General features: G+C 49.1%; 2 protein-coding genes across 2 annotated transcripts in view; one reads left to right on the top strand and one right to left on the bottom strand.

The window, feature by feature from the left end:
- Window positions 1-19,144, top strand: part of ATP1A4 (ATPase Na+/K+ transporting subunit alpha 4) — a gene marked incomplete at both ends in the record, with an annotated part of 37,911 nt that overhangs the window by 11,693 nt on the left and 7,074 nt on the right. The window contains 11 exons of the mRNA XM_084866540.1: window positions 553-751; window positions 979-1,088; window positions 1,257-1,391; window positions 7,154-7,343; window positions 7,486-7,658; window positions 12,217-12,353; window positions 13,028-13,178; window positions 13,758-13,926; window positions 15,621-15,775; window positions 15,932-16,055; window positions 17,334-17,479. Coding sequence (XP_084722666.1) covers window positions 553-751; window positions 979-1,088; window positions 1,257-1,391; window positions 7,154-7,343; window positions 7,486-7,658; window positions 12,217-12,353; window positions 13,028-13,178; window positions 13,758-13,926; window positions 15,621-15,775; window positions 15,932-16,055; window positions 17,334-17,479 — 1,689 coding nt within the window. The remainder of the gene's footprint in view (window positions 1-552; window positions 752-978; window positions 1,089-1,256; window positions 1,392-7,153; window positions 7,344-7,485; window positions 7,659-12,216; window positions 12,354-13,027; window positions 13,179-13,757; window positions 13,927-15,620; window positions 15,776-15,931; window positions 16,056-17,333; window positions 17,480-19,144) is intronic.
- LOC311612742 (high mobility group protein B1-like) lies at window positions 2,745-3,449 on the bottom strand. The gene has a single exon (XM_084865945.1). The coding sequence runs from the start codon at window positions 3,426-3,428 to the stop codon at window positions 2,832-2,834; it is 597 nt and encodes a 198-aa protein (XP_084722071.1). The 5' UTR covers window positions 3,429-3,449; the 3' UTR covers window positions 2,745-2,831.

Here is a 19,144-nt window from a genome sequence, read left to right as displayed (position 1 = left end):
ATCAGATCATCATTCTCTGTAATGCCTGGTAAAGGAATATACTCGGGTTTTAAAACTCTGCCTTCAAGCACAACCCAAAGTCACTTTCCTAATTTCCTTTCCTGTAGCCATAGATGGAAGGTATTGTTGTTGTTGTTGTTGTTGTTGTTTTAATATTTTTTAAATATATTTTATTGATTTTTTACAGAGAGGAAGAGAGAGGGATAGAGAGTTAGAAACATCGATGAGAGAGAATCATCGATCAGCTGCCTCTTGCATACCCCCCCCACTGGGATGTGCCCGCAACCAAGGTACATACCCTTGACCGGAATCGAACCCGGGACCTTTTAGTCCATAGGCTGACGCTCTATCCACTGAGCCAAACCAGTTTCGGCATGTTGTTGTTTTTTTGTTTGTTTGTTTGTTTGTTTGTTTTTTAACTAGATAGGGACATAAGGGAAATTAGTACCAAAAAATTAAGATAGAAAAAAAAAATCAGGTTTCCAAAACACGAGGTGGTGTGAGTGGCCAACAGCTTCTCTCCACTTGTTCTCTGACTTTTCACGGCCTCAGGTGTGCCTGACGCTGACAGCCCAGCGCATGGCCAAGAAGAACTGCCTGGTGAAGAACCTGGAGGCGGTGGAGACGCTGGGCTCCACCTCCACCATCTGCTCTGACAAGACTGGCACCCTCACCCAGAACCGCATGACTGTCGCCCACTTATGGTTCGATAAGACCATCTATGAGTCGGAGACAAGTGAAGAACGGCTTGGTGACTAGTGGCATCAGGGGGGCCAAGAGAGGAAGGGTTTGGGGGAATGTGATGAGTGAGCTGAGAGGGAGTGGTGAGTGCGGACAAAGGAAAGACAGCTGGAAGGGAGTGAGAGAAGGAAGGCTCGGAGGAAAGTGTCTCATGAAGTTATGGGCTAGAGACAGGATGGAAATAGCGCCCAGCTCTAACCCCCTCTCCCTGGCTCACTGTCTGTTCTTTCTCCCCAGAGCATGTGTTTGACAAGAGCTCTGACACCTGGCCCATACTGGCCCGAGTCGCTGGCCTCTGCAACCGGGCTGACTTCAAGGCCAACCAGGAGAACGTTCCGATAGCTAAGGTGTCAAGCCCAAGGGGCAGAGGGTGCCTCAGTGTCCGGGGTATAACCCACCTCTCCCTCTCCCCACAAAAGATCTCTTTCCTGGCTCTCAGGGATTCCCCTGGCACCCCCTCCCCTCTCAGCCCCTCTCCTTGTCCCGGACTTATATACAAAACCCCCTTCTGGCAGCGGACAACGGCAGGGGACGCTTCTGAGTCGGCCCTCCTCAAGTTCATCGAGCAGTACTACTGCCCCGTGAAGGAGATGAGAGAGAAAAGCCCCAAGGTGGCAGAGATCCCCTTTAATTCCACCAACAAGTACCAGGTACAGGCCGACGAAGGTAGGAGAATGATTGGCGGGGAGGGGGAGCGGGAGTGGGGTGGGGGAGTGGAGAGGGGTATCTTCTGGGGAAACAGGGGTTTCGTCTTTCACCTCTCCTCTGAGCAGTAGGACAGAGAGGGCAGACACCCCGCATCCCAACTAGGAAGAAGCTCGCCTCAAGGAGAAGTAAGGGAGCAGCAGGCGATGGAGGGAGAGGGGCTGAGACCTAAGCTGAGTTGGAGACCCCACTACCTGTGGGAAGAGCGAGTCATCAAAGGCTCTCTGAAGGCTGGGCAGTGGGCGTCACGTGACAGCCCTGCAGCTGTCCGGAGGCATCTCTGTGACGGCTGGCCGGCTGCCGGGCTAGCCAGCAGAATAGGCTGGCTTACCAGACGCTCCCCATAGGCGCCAGATTTCATTAGTCATCTTTTTTTCTCATTCCCTGCCTGCAGTTCTAGCAGATCAGGGGTCCCCAGCGTGTTTGTGAGCTTCATTTCCCAGGAGCACTTTCTCTGCCACCCAGGGAGGAGTGGCGAGGGAGGAGGAGGGCCAGGGAGGGACGCTGGTGGCATTAACAGCACACTCCATGGGAGGAAAGGGAAACCCAGTATTTATTCTTTTTTTTTAATTAAAAAATTGTATTTACTTAGAAACATTCAGAATGTCAACAAAACAGCTGCAACTTTTTAAAAAATATATATTTTATTTATTTCTCACAGAGAGGAAGGGAGAGGGATAGAGAGCTAGAAACATGGATGAGAGAGAATCATCGACCAACTGCCTCCTGCACACTCCTTACCAGGGATGTACCCACAACCAATGTACATGCCCTTGATGGGAATCGAACCTGTGACCCTTCAGTCCGCATACTGATGCTCTATCCACTGAGCCAAACCGGTTTCGGCTGCAACGTTTTTTGCAATTACAGAGTGGTATTCAGTTAACAGGACAGCAATTATTTCGTATAAGCTGCGTCAGAGACAAGTGAAGATGGAAAAACTACCATTCCCATAGATTCCGTTTCCCCGAAAAAAAGAGTGTCTTATATTAATTTTTTCTCCCAAAGTTGCCCTAGGTCTTATTTTCAGGGGATGTCTTATCTTTCCATGCGCTAGGTCTTATTTTCGGAGGATGTCTTATTTTCGGGGAAACACGGTATCTAGTTTGTGCTGGTCACCAACAAGAACTGCTTTAAGTTTCCATGCCAATGTACAGCCCCCAGACAGTGCCAGGAAAGGTTAGCGGCTATTGGAAATACCACCAGGACAGGGCTAGCTACAGACACATTCGATAGTGTTAACTATACAAAAAAAAGACACTGTACAGTTTAAAAACAAATCTTACACAGCCTTACATTTCAATTCTTTTCTTTAAAAGGAGTGAGTTGTGTACAGGGGGATTAACTGCTTTATAGACAAGAAAAAAAACTGCGCTAGAACCAACTTATTCATCATCTTCATCTTCATCATCATCTTCATCCTCTTCTTCCTCCCCATCATCTTCCTTGTCTTCTTCCTCTTCCTTCTTTTTCTGGCCTTTTTCAGCCTTGACAGCTCCCTTTTTGGCAGCATCAGGCTTTCTGTTAGCTCGGTAGGCAGCCATATCCTTTTCATATTTCTCCTTCCGCTCAGCACCCTTCTTTCCATAAGGCCGCTTGTCGTCAGCAGCAGCTTGAGTCCACTTCTCTCCCAGCTTCTTTGCAACGTCACCCATGGATGGGCCAGGACGCCCTCCTCTGATTTTGGGGCGAGAATCAGAACAGAACAAGAAAAAGGCCGAAGGAGGCCTCTCGGGTGCCTTGGGATCCTGGAATTTCTTTATTGTTTCCCCTTTAGGAGGAATATACGTTTTCATTTCTCTCCCATAACGAGCCTTGTCCGCCTTTGCCATGTCTTCAAATTTCCCTTTCTCCTTAGCAGACACAGTCTTCCGCCTCTCTGAGCACTTCTTAGGAAACTCGGAGAAGTTGACTGAAGCATCTGGGTGCTGCTTCTTGTGCTCCTCCCGGCAGGTTTGCACAGAGAAAGCAGACGATGCCATTTTGCCTCTTGGCTTCTGAGGGTCTCCTGTGCCCAGGTTTAATTCCTTCCCCCCAGCGAGCACAGTCACCCAGGGCCCGGCGCTGTCTGTGGAGCTCGATGTACTGCCAAAACCCAGCATTTCTTTCCCACGTTGGAATCCTGGCACACTTTGAAGTGTGGAGGGCTGGGAGTGCTGGCACTGCCATGATGGGAACTCTAAGGTTTGAATTCTGTGGGACAGTTTTGATTTGCTCAGGGGTGTGGGGCTCTCCAAGTTCATGCACAACTGTCAAGGTCAGACATCCAGGTGCGGTAACAGAGTAGAAAGGAGACTCCCAAACGCCAGTGCTGTGTTTGTGTCTTAAAATGCACATGATTATCAATAGCCAAGATATGAAAGCAACCCAAAGGCCATTAGTGGACGACTGGAAAAAACATTGGAATTTTTAAAAATGTGGTGGCACGTGTATATATTGAAGTCTTACCACTTGTGACAGCATGGATGGACCTAGAAGGTATTATGTTAAGTGAAATAAGTCAGTCAGAGAAAGACAAATACCATGTGATCTCACTTACATTTGGAATCTAACGAATAAAATAAAATGGAAGCAGACCGATGGTTACCAGAGGAGAGGGGACTTAGGGGGCTGAGTGAAAAAGGTGAAGGATTAAGAAGTACATTGAGCTGAAACTGGTTTGGCTCAGTGGATAGAGCGTCGGCCTGTGGACGGAAAGGTCCCAGGTTCGATTCCAGTCGGTGATTCTTTCTCATCATTGATGTTTCTCCCTCTCTCTCCCTCTCATCTCTGAAATCAATAAAAATATGTTTTTTTTAAAGGAGTATAGGATTGTCTAACCACTACACTATATACATGAAACTAATACCAAATAATAATTTTTAATAAATCTTTATTCAAATTATGACAATTGTTTCTCCTTTCCCCCTCCCCCCAAATAATAATTTTTAAAATGATAAAACTAAGAGCAGAAATTCATGTATAAACATTTTTAAACCATAAGAAAATATTTTCTAAAAAAAAAAAACACAAAACACATGGAATAGTGCTGGTGCCCACTGAGCATATGCTAAAATTGGAACAATACAGAGAAGATTAGCGTGCCCCCCCATAACATGCAGATTTCCTCATCGTTCCATATTTTTATATTTGCAAGTTGCTTAAGAGGGTAGATCTTAAAGGTTTTCATCACAAAAAATATTCATATCCAAAAATAATAAAATAACAAAAGCTAGATAGATTTCTAAAAGCCCAATTATTTTCACATTGAACACCGAACAAGTAAGAGTTAAAGAACTAGATCCATCGGTGTGTGTGTTGTTGTTTTTTGGTCTCAACTGGCTTTCAGTCGGTGTAATAAGATAGGTCTTTTAGGCTCAAACTGCAAACTTATTCCCACTTTTTTTCCTGACATTTAGTGGCCTCACTAACCAGACAGGAATTTTTGCTAGACAGGCCTGATTAGAGCCTTTGACCGAAAAGAATTAGGTGCCTCTCCCTCTATATGATTCAGAATAAAAGCAAACACAGCCACGTTAGTTGGAATGTCCAACAAAATAGCCGCGCTGCCCAAAGTGACGACGTTTGTGCTGTCACTGAGCTATTGAACATCAAACAGCAAAACCCTCCTCTGGTGGCCGTGAGCTCAGCCAGCCGCCAGCACCCGGCTCTGCGGGCTTGGCAGGGGCTGCTTGCCGGAGGCCCCGGGAAAGCCCCCTGGCTTGGTTCACGCCCTGCAGACCACCGCCTTCACTGGCCTGCGTTCAGGGTAGTTAGAGGCTCCGGTTTGCAAGGTCTTTCTTAGCCTGCGGTCCCTTTCCCTCCCTGAGATGGACGTGAAAGAAAAAAGGTTCTCTGTTCTCAGATTTCCAGATGATTTCCCCCATAGTTTCATCTGCAATTTCTATCAAGATGTGATTTTTCTGTGACCAAGTTAACCACTATTGTAGGCCTTGCTGTCATCCCCAATAATCCCCAATAAGTAGTCTACACAGATGTGTTCAGCACTCAGGAAGTTAAGCTTTTTAAAATATATATATATATTTTTTTTTAATTGATTTTTTATGGAGAGGAAGGAAGAGGGATAGAGAGTTAGAAACATCGACCAGCTGCCTCCTGCACACCCTCCACCGGAGATGTACCCGCAACCAAGGTACATGCCCTTGACCGAAATCGAACCTGGGACCCTTCAGTCCGCAGACCAACGCTCTATCCACTGAGCCAAACCGGCAGAAAGTTAAGCTTTTTAAACCTTTGCCGCTTCTGCTTAAATAAGTTCAGGTGTTTCAACTGCTCAAGCAGTTTTTTGAAAGTTGGAAGGACCGACTTTGACCAGGTTGCACACACCAGCCTCCCCACTTCCTTACCCTCTGGGCAGTGCCGTCTGGCCTCTGCACCAGCTCGTGTCCTACCCACGTGCTAATTCCCCTCCCAATAGCCTGTGGACCAGGAATTTCCTGTGGATCCTAAGAGGAGCCCACAAAGAGTTCCTTTCCACAGGTCAGAGATGGAGGGGAAATGCAAAACCAAAGCTGACCTAATTTCTCTCTCCTCTGGTGTGTTATCCCTCAGGTTTCCTCCATGAATATGCCTTTCTCTCCCCCCCACTAGCCACACTGGCCCTGACCCTCACATTCAACAGCCCCCACGGCCCACCCACACCATCCAGCCCCTCTCAGGGGACTTTCTCGTGATTTTAGGAGGGTGTGGAGAGGGGGCTAGAATGAGTAACCTATTTCTGAATTGTGTTTCACAGTTTTTAAAGGTGTTTTTTGTTTGTTTGTTTGCAAATATTAACTATCGTACAAACTCAATGAAGTAGGCACAGCCAATCCTTTTGCATTTCATCAAAAAACACTAAGGTTTTGAGAAGTCAAATGGTTGACCTGAGGCCATGAGGCATTCCAGCCGGCTCAGGACATAGCTCTTTGGGCTCTAAGCTCTCTCTCCCGCCCTCTCTGCGATGCCTGCCAGCCCACCACTTCTCTCCAGGCAGAGCAGAGGCAGGGAAAGTGAGGCACTGGCTTCGGCCCTCAGCCTCTAGTGAGGCTGAGAAGACAGAGGTTCGTGTGCAAACAATCCCAGCCGGAGGCTCCGGGACAGGGCGGGTGGGCTGGCCGGCCCTGTGTGGAGGAAGGGCTGCGGGGTTCTGGCACAAAGGAAATGGAGGTATAACATTGGTTGCCTGTTTCACCCTCAGAAACCTTTCCCTTGCCCTGGCTGGTTTGGCTCAGTGGATAGCGTGTCAGCCTGCAGACTGGAAGATCCCGGGTTCGATTCCCGTCAGGGGCATGTACCTTGGTTGCAGGCACATCCCCAGTGAGGAGGTGTGCAGGAGGCAGCCGATTGATGTTTCTCTCTCATCGTTGTTTCTAACTCTCTCTCCTTTCCGCTCTGTAAAAAAAATCAATTGAATAGCCGAAACCAGTTTGGCTCAGTAGATAGAGCGTTGGCCTGTGGACTGAAGGGTCCCAGGTTCGATTCCGGTCAAGGGCACGTACCTTGGTTGCAGGCACATCCCCAGTAGGAGGTATTCAGGAGGCAGCTGGTCGATGTTTCTATCTCATCGATGCTTCTAGCTCTCTATCCCTCTCCCTTCCTCTCTGTAAAAAAATCAATAAAATATATATCTTTTAAAAATCAATAAAATATATATTTTTTAAAACAACCTTCCCCTTGCCCCACCCCTGCTCGGCTGTTCCACCAGTGCTTCCCCTCCTCTCCCTAGATGTCCATCCACCTGCGGGAAGACAGTTCCCAGGCCCACGTGCTGCTGATGAAGGGGGCTCCGGAGAGGATCCTGGAGTTCTGCTCTACTTACCTTCTGTTCGGGCAGGAGTACCCCCTGGACAATGAAATGAAGGAAGCCTTCCATAGCGCCTACCTGGACCTGGGAGGTCTGGGGGAGCGCGTGCTAGGTGAGGGGCTGGGGAGAAGACCCTCACAAGAACGGCATCGGAGTGGTTCTGGTTCGTGGGGCGAAAAACATCGAGGCTGTTGGGGTGAGCAGGGTGGGGACGCACATGGCGAATGACTGCTGGTGCCTCTGGCCCTCTCCAGGGTTCTGCTACCTGAACCTGCCTAACACGTTCTCCAAGGGGTTCAAGTTCAACACGGATGAAATCAACTTCCCCATGACCAACCTCTGCTTCGTGGGGCTCATATCCATGATCGACCCTCCCCGCGCTGCCGTGCCCGACGCCGTGAGCAAGTGTCGCAGCGCTGGCATTAAGGTGAGGTTGGGGCACGCCAGGGGCCGCCCTGTGCCAGAGCAGGCAAAAGCCTTGCGAAGAGTTGGTTCTTAATAACACTGCTTTCATCGATTTCTGTTTCCTTCCGCTTAGAAATGTTTTCGTCTTAAGAGCCTGAGAGTAAATGTCCTACTTTTTTTAATTTCTCTATTGATTAGGGTATTAAATATGTGTTCTCATTCCCCCATGTATCCCCAACCCCCCCACTCATGCCCTCACCCCTGGTGTCTTTGTCCATTGGTCACGCTTATATGTATGCAATACAAGTCCTTTGGTTGATCTCTCCCCCTTACTATCACCCTCCCCTACCTTCCCTCTGAGGTTTGACGGTCCGATGAATACTTCTTTGTCTCTGGATCTGTTTTTGTTCCTCAGTTAATGTTGTTCATTATATTCCACAAATGAGTGAGATCATGTGATATTTTTCTTTCTCTGACTGGCTTACTTCGCTTAGCATAATGCTCTCCAGTTCTATCCATGCTGTTGCAAATGGTAAGAATTCCTTCTTTTTTACAGCAGTGTAGTATTCCATTGTGTAGATGTACCATAGTTTTCTAATCCACTCATCTGCTGATGGGCACTTAGGCTATTTCCAAATCTTAGCTATGGTGAATTGTGCCGCTATGAACATGGGGGTGCATATATCCTTTCTGATTGGTGTTTCTAGATTTTTGGGATATATTCCTAGAAGTGGGATTACTGGGTCAAATGGGAGTTCTATTTTTAGGTTTTTGAGGAAACTCCATACTGTTCTCCACAGTGGCTGAACTAAATGCCCTCTATTGTTAGACTCCTGTCTTTCGTGGAACATTACAATCATCAAGAGAACTTTAAAAACCTGGTGCCCAGGTCACATCCCAGACCCACTGCATTAGAAACTCTCAGGGTGAGACCCGGGCATCTGCATTTTTATAAACTCGCCCAGAGAGTCCAATAGGCCGAGAAGTTTGAGAACCAGCATCCAGTGCTTCTCCAACTCCTGTGCACATGACATTGACACCGTCTCTGCTCCTACCTGATGTGCTGGATCCCAGACTGGAGGAGAGCAGGTGACAGTGGGGGGCGGGGGCACATTAGAGGTACTTAAGAAGAGCTAGCTGCTATCTGTCAGAGCTGGCTTATCTTAGACCTTTGACTGTTGCCAGTTTGGAGGCAGCCAGGGCCAAGCTAAGTTCAATGATTGGCCACAGAGGAGTGGGAGCCAAGGAATGGATGTAGAAAATAATGTTGAGTGAATCCCCTAATTGCTACCAGATGTTTGGGGGTGATCGAGTTCTTTGCAGAGACACCATCATTATAGCACATTTACACAGGCTGACCAGGTTGTCCCGATATTCCCCAATGGTCTGTACGCTGCCATAGCGATTGTGGGAGCCACGTGGAGAAGGGCCTCGTTTGCATCTCGGAGCGTTGACGTGGGCTGCTAGGTGAGGAATAACACTGTGGGTGTGCCTGAAAGTGATCTCATCGGGGAATGCGTGGGTCTCTGCAGCAAGAAGTAACCATTGTGCCCCCCGGTGGGGAGGCCCAAACAGGAGACTAAGGGGTGATTTTAGCCAGAATGACCTCACAGCCCGAGGCAGAATGAGCCGGGAAAGTCTGAGGAGACATCCCAGGCTGGCCTAGAGTGGGCAGAGGCCTCTGTGCTTGCTGGGCAGCGGCTGGCTCGGGCTCACAGGTCTTGTAATTTCTTGCTTCTTCTGGACCCGACACTGACAGGAATTTGGCAGCCTCGGTGGGGAACTTTGAATCCTCCCTTTCCTTACAGGGAAGGGAAAGGCTTACTGTGACCACACGTAGTGGACACGTGGGGGGTTGTCCCACGGGGAAGAGCCTTTCAGGGTCCATCCGTAATGGGGTCGATGCAGAACAGAAGGACAGCACTGGGCTGCTGGGAGAGGTCAGGTAACATCTGCAGGGCAGCACGTTTTTATAAGAAGTGACTGTGGAACTGGTATTTCCCAGGTAGAGCCATGTGCCTGGGTCTTTGGAATAACTGTGATTTATAATACACACACACACACACACACACACACACACACACGTGACATGGTGCACAAAATTCATGCACGAGGGTGCGTGGGATGTGTTTCTCTCAGCCCAGTCTATACCCTCTCCAACCTGGGACCCCTCTGGGGATAACCTGCAGTCGGACATCCCTCTCACAATCCAGAACTCAGAACTGCTCGCCTGCCTGCTTGATTGCCCCTAACTTCTTCTGCCTGCCAGCCTAATTGTCCCTAACTTCTCCCCTGATGGCTTAACTGCCCCTAACCACCTCTGCCCTACATCCAGGCCCCAAGATTTCCTCCTCCAGCTGCCCACAGGCATCCAGGATCCGGACTTCCCTCCCTCTGGTCAGCCATAGGTGCCCAGGCTGGCTGCAGCCCCAGGGGATGGTGAGCAGGTGGCTATGCCTGGGCTGCAGCCACAAGTGTTGGTGCCCAGGACTGTGGGGTGGGCGGCTTCTCCGTCTTCCCAGGGATGCAGTGTAGGCGATTTCTCTGGCTGGCTGCAGCCAGCCTCAGGCTCGGGGGCCCAGTTTCTCTGTCTCCCCCAGGACTTGGGGCAGGCGAACATGAGGCCTCTGCTGCTATCTGCAGCCTGGGATCAGGGGGCAGGTGGCTTCTTCGACTCCCTGGCTGCAGCCAGTCTCAGGCACTGGTGCCCGACTTCTCCAACCCCCACAGGCCTGGAGTGGGGGTGGAGGGCTGCTGCCATGTTTTCAGGTTAATTTGCATACTCACTCTGATTGGCTGGTAGCGTTGAGGAGTGGCAGTAATTTGCATGTTTCTCTTTTATTAGTGTGTGCATGCGCACGCGCGCGCGTGTGTGTGTGTGTGTGTGTGTGTGTGTGTGTGTGTGTGTCTGTGTATAATCTATTTGCCACTACCTGAGGCTCTCGGGAGTATGGAGCGACTCTACCCATGCGGTGAAGCTGGCCTCCTCTGTGAACTGCAGTAGAGCCCGCAGCAAGGCTGCCAGCCCTGGAGCTCGCCTCTCAGATGCATGGGAGCCTGGAGGAGAGGGGGCTGAGAGGCGGAGGGCAGGAACAAAGGAACAAGAGGGCAGCTTGCAGCGCTGCGTGGGGACATCAGAGGTACCGTCAGCCGGAAGAAGTTAGACATGAAATTCTTCTAATGCTTGACGAATCCCGGAGACTGCCAGATGCCCTTTCCCTCACAGAGAGCCATTCTCTGCAGAACTGGCTTCCGTTGTCTGCGCGCATGTCCACTCGCTGAGAAACTGCGTCCTCGGAGCTCGCTCTCGGGGTGCCTGGCACAGAGGTGGTACTGCCAGGAGCTGCCATTTGAATGGTCAATCTGGGCTAGGGGCGAGGGGCGTACCGGGACGACACCACGCCTGGCCTACAGGCCTCAGGTCACTATTGATGAGCCACTGAAAAGTGCAGGGCGCTGTGAGCCCAGAAGGCATCACTGAGGGCTCAGTCTGAGCCTCATCTGGAATCTTCTGTGCAGCCCCCTCCCAGACCCTCTGCTTATCCCTCCCCGACAGGCCAAGCCTGGTGAGGACCCAGTCCCCACACGGAGACGGGGCGCTGAAACCAGCGGTGTGGGTAACAGCTCGTAGCATGACCTTCCTCTGGCTCTGGCACCCCAGCTTAGCCACACTCCCTTCCTCGGCCAGCCTGGGTGCCAGTGTTGGGGGAGGAGGGCTCAAAGGAGAACTAGCAGGCTTACCTCCGTGCTCTGGAAGCAGACAGACGGGCTTTTCCAGGACCTCTGTTCCGGAAGCAGTTGGATAGTTCAGTCACAATCAGATAGTGTCCCTTTCCTCCCTCGGAGCCTGAAAAACTGGGTCCCTGGGAACTATGGGCATTGGTGCCAGAAGCAGCCCTTCCTTCATCCCTTGGTTTGGTCATTGTTGGTTCCTGGTTACTGTGTTAGGCAGTGTGCTAAGGCAGGAAATTCACAAGGAGGCATAGCTATGCCCCGCGCCCCCCCCCCCCCCCGCCCCCAGAGCTCTCACCAGCGGGGGGGGGCTATAAGCAATGGTACCCCCTAAGCAGAGAATGCTAGCAAAGCACGGAGCACGGACCCCTGACCTCTGGAATGGGGCTCGGGCTGGCAACAGCTATGCCAAATGGGCTGAAATCTGGGGGCACAGGGAGGCAGTGGGGGAAAGAGAGGAAGGAGTGAGGCTCAGAATGCACCTGGGCCTTGAGGGAATTTCGCTCGGCAGATGGGTTATTCCAGAGGTTCCTTTATTACCATTTGTTGTATGTGTAGGCGTTTCTGTCTTTGAGCTTAAAGAAGTAGAATAGCTTCCGAAGCACTTAAATGAAATTCTGAATATAGCAATATACCTAAATCTCTGACTTATTCCTGGAAAACCTAGTACCCAAATGGTCTTCCATGTTGTGACCTGGTGATCCTGGCCCACCCATAAGAGTTGAAGCAAAGGTTCTTGGGAATGAGCTCCTGAAAGCAGCGGTCTGTGAGCTCTCAGAGAGGAAGGGGAGGGACCCAGGACCTCCCGGAAGATGATTCTCCTCCTCTGCGCTCCCTTCCCAACACAGGTGATTATGGTGACAGGGGATCATCCCATCACAGCCAAGGCCATTGCCAAGGGTGTGGGCATCATCTCAGAAGGTAACGAGACAGCAGAGGACATTGCTGCCCGGCTCAATATCCCTATCTCCGAAGTCAATAGCAGGTGAGAAACCCCTAAAGAACTCAGATCTGCCATGTTTTCCTCTGTCATCAGCCTGTCTTCCGCCCCCTCCGTCCCCGCCCCCAGCCAGGTCCCACGCACTGAAGCTCCTGAGGGACCCTGCAGCAGGCCGGAGGTGCAGGGCTTACATAGTGCAAAGTAGAGTGTAATAGGAAAGTGACCACGTGGGTTTCAGAAGACGTGGAATAAAGATGGAGACGGAGGAAGGGGAGATATGGTTGGGAAAGTGGGGAGGAGATGGCACGTGTCCTCCTGGGGTCAGTGAATGGCTGGGACACGTGAGGAGACCGAGCTGAAAGGAAAAACAAGGAGGCTACGGTAAAAGTGGGTTATGGGGCAGCTGATGAATTCTCAACACACTGAGCTGGCCTTTGGAAATTCTTTTTGCACCCTGGCTGGTGTGCCTCAGTTGGTTGGAGCATCGTCCCAAGCACTGAAAGGCTGTGGGTTTGATTCCCAGTGGGGACACATACGGGAACCAATCCATGTTTCTCTCATACATAGATGTCTCTGTCTCTCTCTCTCTCTTTCTCTCTACACCCCCTCTCTCTAAAATCAGAAATAAATAAATAAATAAATAATCACACAAACCCATATCCTCCAGTGAGGATTAAAAACAAAACACAATAAAATAAAATAAAGTTCTTTTTGCTCAGGGATGCCAAGGCCATCGTGGTGCATGGCTTCAAACTAAAGGATCTGAACTCGGAGCAGCTTGACACCATCCTCCTGAACCACACGGAGATCGTGTTTGCTCGGACCTCCCCGCAGCAGAAGCTCATCATTGTAGAGGGATGCCAGAGGCTGGTAAGGGGGCAGCGGAGCTGGGGAGGAATCTGCAGAAATCAGGTGGCACAGCCCCCGGCCCACACTGAGCAGAGGAATGCGTGCTGGGCTGGAGGACACTCCAGAGTATCCCATCCTGAACCTCAGAGATCTCAGAGATGGGCAGCAGTTTGTGGGTACCCTGAGAGGTCCCCCCCCAAGAGTTTTAATATATATATATTTTAAATATATTTTATTGATTTTTTTACAGAGAAGAAGAGAGAGGGATAGAGAGTTAGAAACATCGATGAGAGAGAGTCATCAACCAGCTGCCTCTTGCACACCCCCTAGTGGGAATATGCCCGCAACCAAGGTACATGCCCTTGACTGGAATCGAACCCGGGACCTTTCAGTCCGCAGACCCATGCTCTATCCTCTGAGCCAAAACGGTTTCGGCAACAGTTTTAATATATGAGGAGGACCAGGAGAAGGAAGGGCTAAGAGGCCTACATCAAGCATGATGACAATCAAGAAGCGAGGGATGATGGAATCAAACTGGTTTGGGGAACTGGCCTTGAACCTGACGGTGATTACTTCGCTCCCTCTGTGCCCCTCCCCCAGGGCGCCATCGTGGCGGTGACGGGCGACGGCGTGAACGACTCTCCGGCGCTGAAGAAGGCGGACATCGGCATCGCCATGGGCATCGCGGGCTCCGACGTGTCCAAGCAGGCGGCCGACATGATCCTGCTGGACGACAACTTCGCCTCCATCGTCACGGGCGTGGAGGAGGGTGAGGACGCGGAGCTGGGGCGTGCCCCTCACACTCACGTGGGAGTCAGTGTGCAGTGCTCCTTCCCGACGCCCGTCATCCAACTTGGAGGATGCTGCAAAGACTGGGGGGAATCTATTATGTTTAAAATCGTTTTTTCTTGAGATAGTAATGCTTATGGCATGGACAGGGCTAGTTATTTAGTATCTACAATCTGATCGTGGATTTCATTTGTATATTGTAAAAGAAAAAAAAAAGACTGGGGAAAATCACTGTGAGACAAAATTGTGCAAACTAGATTCATTTGGTACTTAGACCATTACAATCAGGAGCCCTTTTTTATTAGACTGGAGGAAAGGCCAGATTATTTAGGAAGACTAGGACTGTACTATAGTATCTTCTTTCTTTCATATATATGTATATGTATATGTATATGTATATGTATATGTATATGATGTATATTTTATTGATTTCAGAGGGGAAAGGAGAGGGAGCGAGAGATAGAAACATCAATGATGAGAGAGAATCATTGATTGGCTGCCTCCTGGACACCCTATACTGGGGATCCAACCCAAAACCCAGGCATGCGCCCTACCAGGAAGTGAACCATGATCTCCTGGTTCATAGGTCAATGCTCAAGCACTGAGCCATGCCAGCCAGGCTATAGTGTCTTCTTTCTTCTCTCATGGAGATTCAAGCAGGTCCACCATACATTCCAAGTCAGCCATCTCCCTGGACTACTTCAAGCTCCATAATGTCAGGAGGGCCCCATAGGGACCTATTCCATGAATGATGTTGACAAACTAAGATCCTTTGGAGCCTGGCCTATAAATTGATTGCATGAGCCAAAATGATTACCTCTTTCCCAGAGAATTCTGAAGACAATACATATTGGTGAACGGGAACTCCAGAACTCTGCCTCCCAGGCTTCCTGCTTTCTGCCTGGAGCTAACTTACTAAAACTTACATAATAGGACAATCCACAGAATAGGAGTAGCTATCATTTTATGGAGACCTCAGATGATCCAGAGGTTGTTCAGTATTTTATATCCAGTTCAATACATTTTCCTGAGCACCAACCATAGTTGTACCAGGTACTATTCTAGATGCTGGGGATGCAAGTGTGAGGAAACAAAAGACACACATTCCTGTTCTCAGGTCATTTCATTTCTAGCGGAACAAGGCAGACAATAAATTGTATAGTATAGTATAGTATAGTAAAGGACGCGGCGTGCAATGAAAAAAATAAAGCAGGAGTCCAGGAAGACATTCCAGTTTTTGAAAGGGTCATCAGGGAAGAAATCAAGCCATCTTACAAGGCAGAAGGTGAGGGGTAACCAAAGTCACAAGCCAGTTATGGCAGAAAATGAGATCAGAACCCAAGCCCAGGCTCTATCCACTTCAGCCTTAATCTTCTAACCACTTTTATATTGGGGTTCACAAGTGCCTCTGAGCATTAACCAGGCCCAACCCTGCTTACTAAGCCATGTTGAATCCAAGAACGAAGAGTGCATAGATATGGCATGTTGATAAACCCTGGCTCTAATTCATAGACACACAATTTAGAAACAAAATTCAGACCACTGAGGCCTAGGACCTCCAGACACTTGCATGGATCATGACTCTGCTTTATAGAGGTCCCTCTGTCCAGGAGCTGGTCTGTGGGAGGTGTGTCCTCGCTAGTCTTCTCATAGAAGGTTGACCCTTCTCCCCAGGCCGCCTGATCTTCGACAACCTGAAGAAATCCATCGCATACACCCTGACCAGCAACATCCCTGAGATCTCCCCGTTCCTGTTCTTCATCATCCTCAGCATCCCCCTTCCTCTAGGCACCATAACCATCCTCTGCATCGACCTGGGCACGGACATGGTAAGGACCAAACCGGGACCCGGCTGCAGAATTCCTGTGAGATGGACTGAGTAGGAGGAGGAATCTGTGTCCAGGGACAGGGACCGAGCTGGGATTACTTGTGTGTTTCCTTCTGAATTGTGTGTCTCCCTGTTCCTCCCACCCTCCATTCTCCAGGTCCCTGCTATCTCTTTGGCCTATGAGAAAGCTGAAAGTGACATCATGAAGAGGGTTCCACGGAACCCAAAGACTGACAAACTGGTGAACGACCGTCTCATCAGCATGGCCTATGGACAAATTGGTGCGGCCAGAACGAGGCGGGAGGGAGCGGGGGATGGTTGCACCTGTCTCGCCATCGGAGCCATCTCAGTTGGGAAGTCAGTTCATTCTTGACCACAAACAGTGTTAGGCCCTGGGAATACAAGGGACCATTGATCTGTGGTCTGCTCTTGACTTAAAGCCCGGGCAGGAAGGAACAAATAGGTATAAGATGATAGCTTCTTTCCAAATGCCAAAAAAAGTGAGCATAGACAGGAGTACAAAACCAAGCAGGCTCCCCAATCATGAGGATTGTCAGAACACTTTATGAGGGAAACAGGACTTAAACTTGATGCTGAAAGATAGGGCTTAGATTAAGTGTGGTTAAGTGAGGTGGGGCAGGGAGAAGAAGAGAAATTTACATGATCTGGTTGTTGAAGGGTGAATAAACCAGTTTATTCCTGATAAAGGAGTAGTGGAAAATAAGGCTATAGGCCATCGGTCCAGGTTTGAAGTACATTTGAAAACCGTTAGATGTCTTTGTTCTTGAGCTGCCAGGTGCAGTAGGGTGTTTCAAGAGATGAATGAGGGCTGGACAGGGAAGAGATTGAGGTCAGGGGAACCTGGCTCAGAGAAAGACTTCAAAAGGCAAACTTTGGAAGGGGTCCATCCCAACATATTGTATAAAGGTGGAAACACACAGAAAAAGTAGAGATGTAGGAGCCAAACCTACGTTTGTATCCCCATTTTACCACTTGCTGCATGACCCCGGACAATGACTGAATCATTTTTGTGCTTTTGTTTTCCACTGAAGAGATGGAAATAATAGTTCAGACTTGTGAAGACCAATGTCCACGGTCATCTGCCCAGAGCAGAGCTCTGTAGTTAGCAGGCTATTGCTGTGGTCCAGGCATGGGGGATAGAGGTTGTGAGTAAGGGAGAGGCAAGGGCCTGATGGGAGAGAGGAGAGGAGAGGGGAGGACTTTGCGAGTGTTCTAATGTCAGAGGAAATGGAGAGGGAGGACTCCAGCACTTACTCACTGGGGAGAGGGAAGACATTTCCTCGAAAGTCCTTTCAGATTTTAAGGTTACATGACTGAAAGATGACACTGGGTTAGAGCTTAGAAATACACATCAGGCCTTGGAGGTCAGTCCAACAGAAATGATGGGGTCAGATCATTGCTGGAAGCATCTTCAGTATTACAGCTCCACACACACCAGGCCAGCTAGAAGCAAGTCCCAGCCACCACCCCTTCCAAGGTCTGCCTTTTAAAGCCTTTCTCTGAGCCGGGTTCCCGTTCTGTGATTCTGCCACTCACAGGGATGATTCAGGCTCTGGCTGGATTCTTTGTGTACTTTGTGATTCTGGCCGAAAATGGTTTTAGGCCTATTGATCTGCTGGGCATCCGCATCAACTGGGAAAATCGATACTTGAATGACCTGGAGGACAGCTATGGACAGCAGTGGGTGAGTAAGAGGGGTGGGGTAGTAGATAGTGACTAACTAGTAGTAGGTAGTAAGAGTGAAAACGTGACGAGCCCTTCTAGCTGGTGTGGCTCAGTTGGTTGAGCATTCTCCCATGCATACAGGAGGCAGCTGATAGAAGTTTTGATGTTCCGTTCTCACATCAATGTCTCTCTTTCTCTCTTTCCATCTTCCTTCCTTCCTCTCTCTCTAAAAATCAATAAAAACTCTTTTTTTTAATTAAAAAAAAAAAAAAAAAAGAGAGAGAAGTGACAGGAAGAGTGGGTTTATCAAATTTTTGAAGAGTGGGAAAATGGAGGAAGCAGAGAGAGTTGATGCCTTATCTCTAGTCCTAAGTGAGTATTGTAACTTTCAACCTCATTCTCTAGTCATGTCAGCAAATATTCTTCTCTTTGTTTACATGACTTCATTTGTGTTCATTCCTACTGTCTGTTTTCTGTCCTTACCTCCCCGTACCTTTTGGCTTCCTGGAAGTCTTCTTTGTCTTGTCAACTTTTGAGGTCTGATTTCTGTTTTTTCTATCTTCTAACCATCATTACCCAGAAATGAGTGCTGGGGCCTCTGTCTCCTGTTTCACTGTCTCCCTCAAATAATAGAATTTCAAATTCAAAAACCTATTTTCTTTGTATATCCCTTCTTTGTAATTCTAAACTATTTTAATTTTAGAGAGAGGAGGGGAAAAAGAGAGAAACATCAATTTGTTGTTCCACTTATTTATACATTCATTGGTTGATTCTTGCATGTACCCTGACTGGGAGTCGAACCCACAACCTTGGCAGATCAGTATGACACTCTAAGCAACTGAGCTCTCTGGCCAAGACTCATTCTAAACTTTTTAAACTTAGAGGATTCCTCTCTGTAGTGGTCTTTCATAACACTCAAAATGAATGAGACCATACTGAAGCCCTCTAAACCAACACTATATGTTTAAGAATTTTAGTAAGGTTTTTTTTTTTAATCTGTAAACTAGAGGCCACGAAATTCATATACTGGGGGGAGGGGGGAAGGTCCCTCAGCCCAGCTTACATCCTCTCCAATCTGGGGACCCTCAGGGGATGTCTGATTGCCAGTTTAGGCCTGATCCCACAGTGATCAGGCCTAAACTAGCAGTCGGACACCCCTCTCACAATCCGGGACTGCTGGCTCCCAACCGTTTGCCTGCCTGCCAGCCTAATCCCACTTAACCACTCCCCTGCCAGCCTGATGGATGCCTAACTGCTCCTCTGCCAACCTTATTGCCCTGTCCCCAATTGCCCTTCCCTGCTGGCCCATAACCCCCAACTGCCTTCCCTGCAGGCCTTAATCCCTCCTTCCCCATTTTCCTTCCTCTTCAGGCCTGGTCCCCCTAATTGCCCTCCCCTGCAGGCCTGGTCACCCACAACTAACCTCCTCTGACGGCCATCTTGTAGTGGCCACCTTTGACCACATGGGGGCAACCATCTTGTGCAAGGGTGTGAGGGTTAATTTGCATAGTCCCTCTTTATTCTATAGGATTCTTCTGTCCCAAGTTTTATGACAGTGGATAATGTGACACCAGTTATTGCTAGAACCTTAGTACCATAGAGAACACAGAGGCTACTATTGTCATTCTATAAATGAGGACACTGAGTTTGGAAAGACTTAGTGACTTTCTCAAAGTCCTACTAT

The sequence above is a fragment of the Pipistrellus hanaki genome (assembly GCF_964339955.1).
Source record: "Pipistrellus hanaki genome assembly, chromosome: 18".
NCBI lineage: Eukaryota > Metazoa > Chordata > Mammalia > Chiroptera > Vespertilionidae > Pipistrellus > Pipistrellus hanaki.
This window is presented reverse-complemented; position numbering and strand designations above follow the sequence as displayed.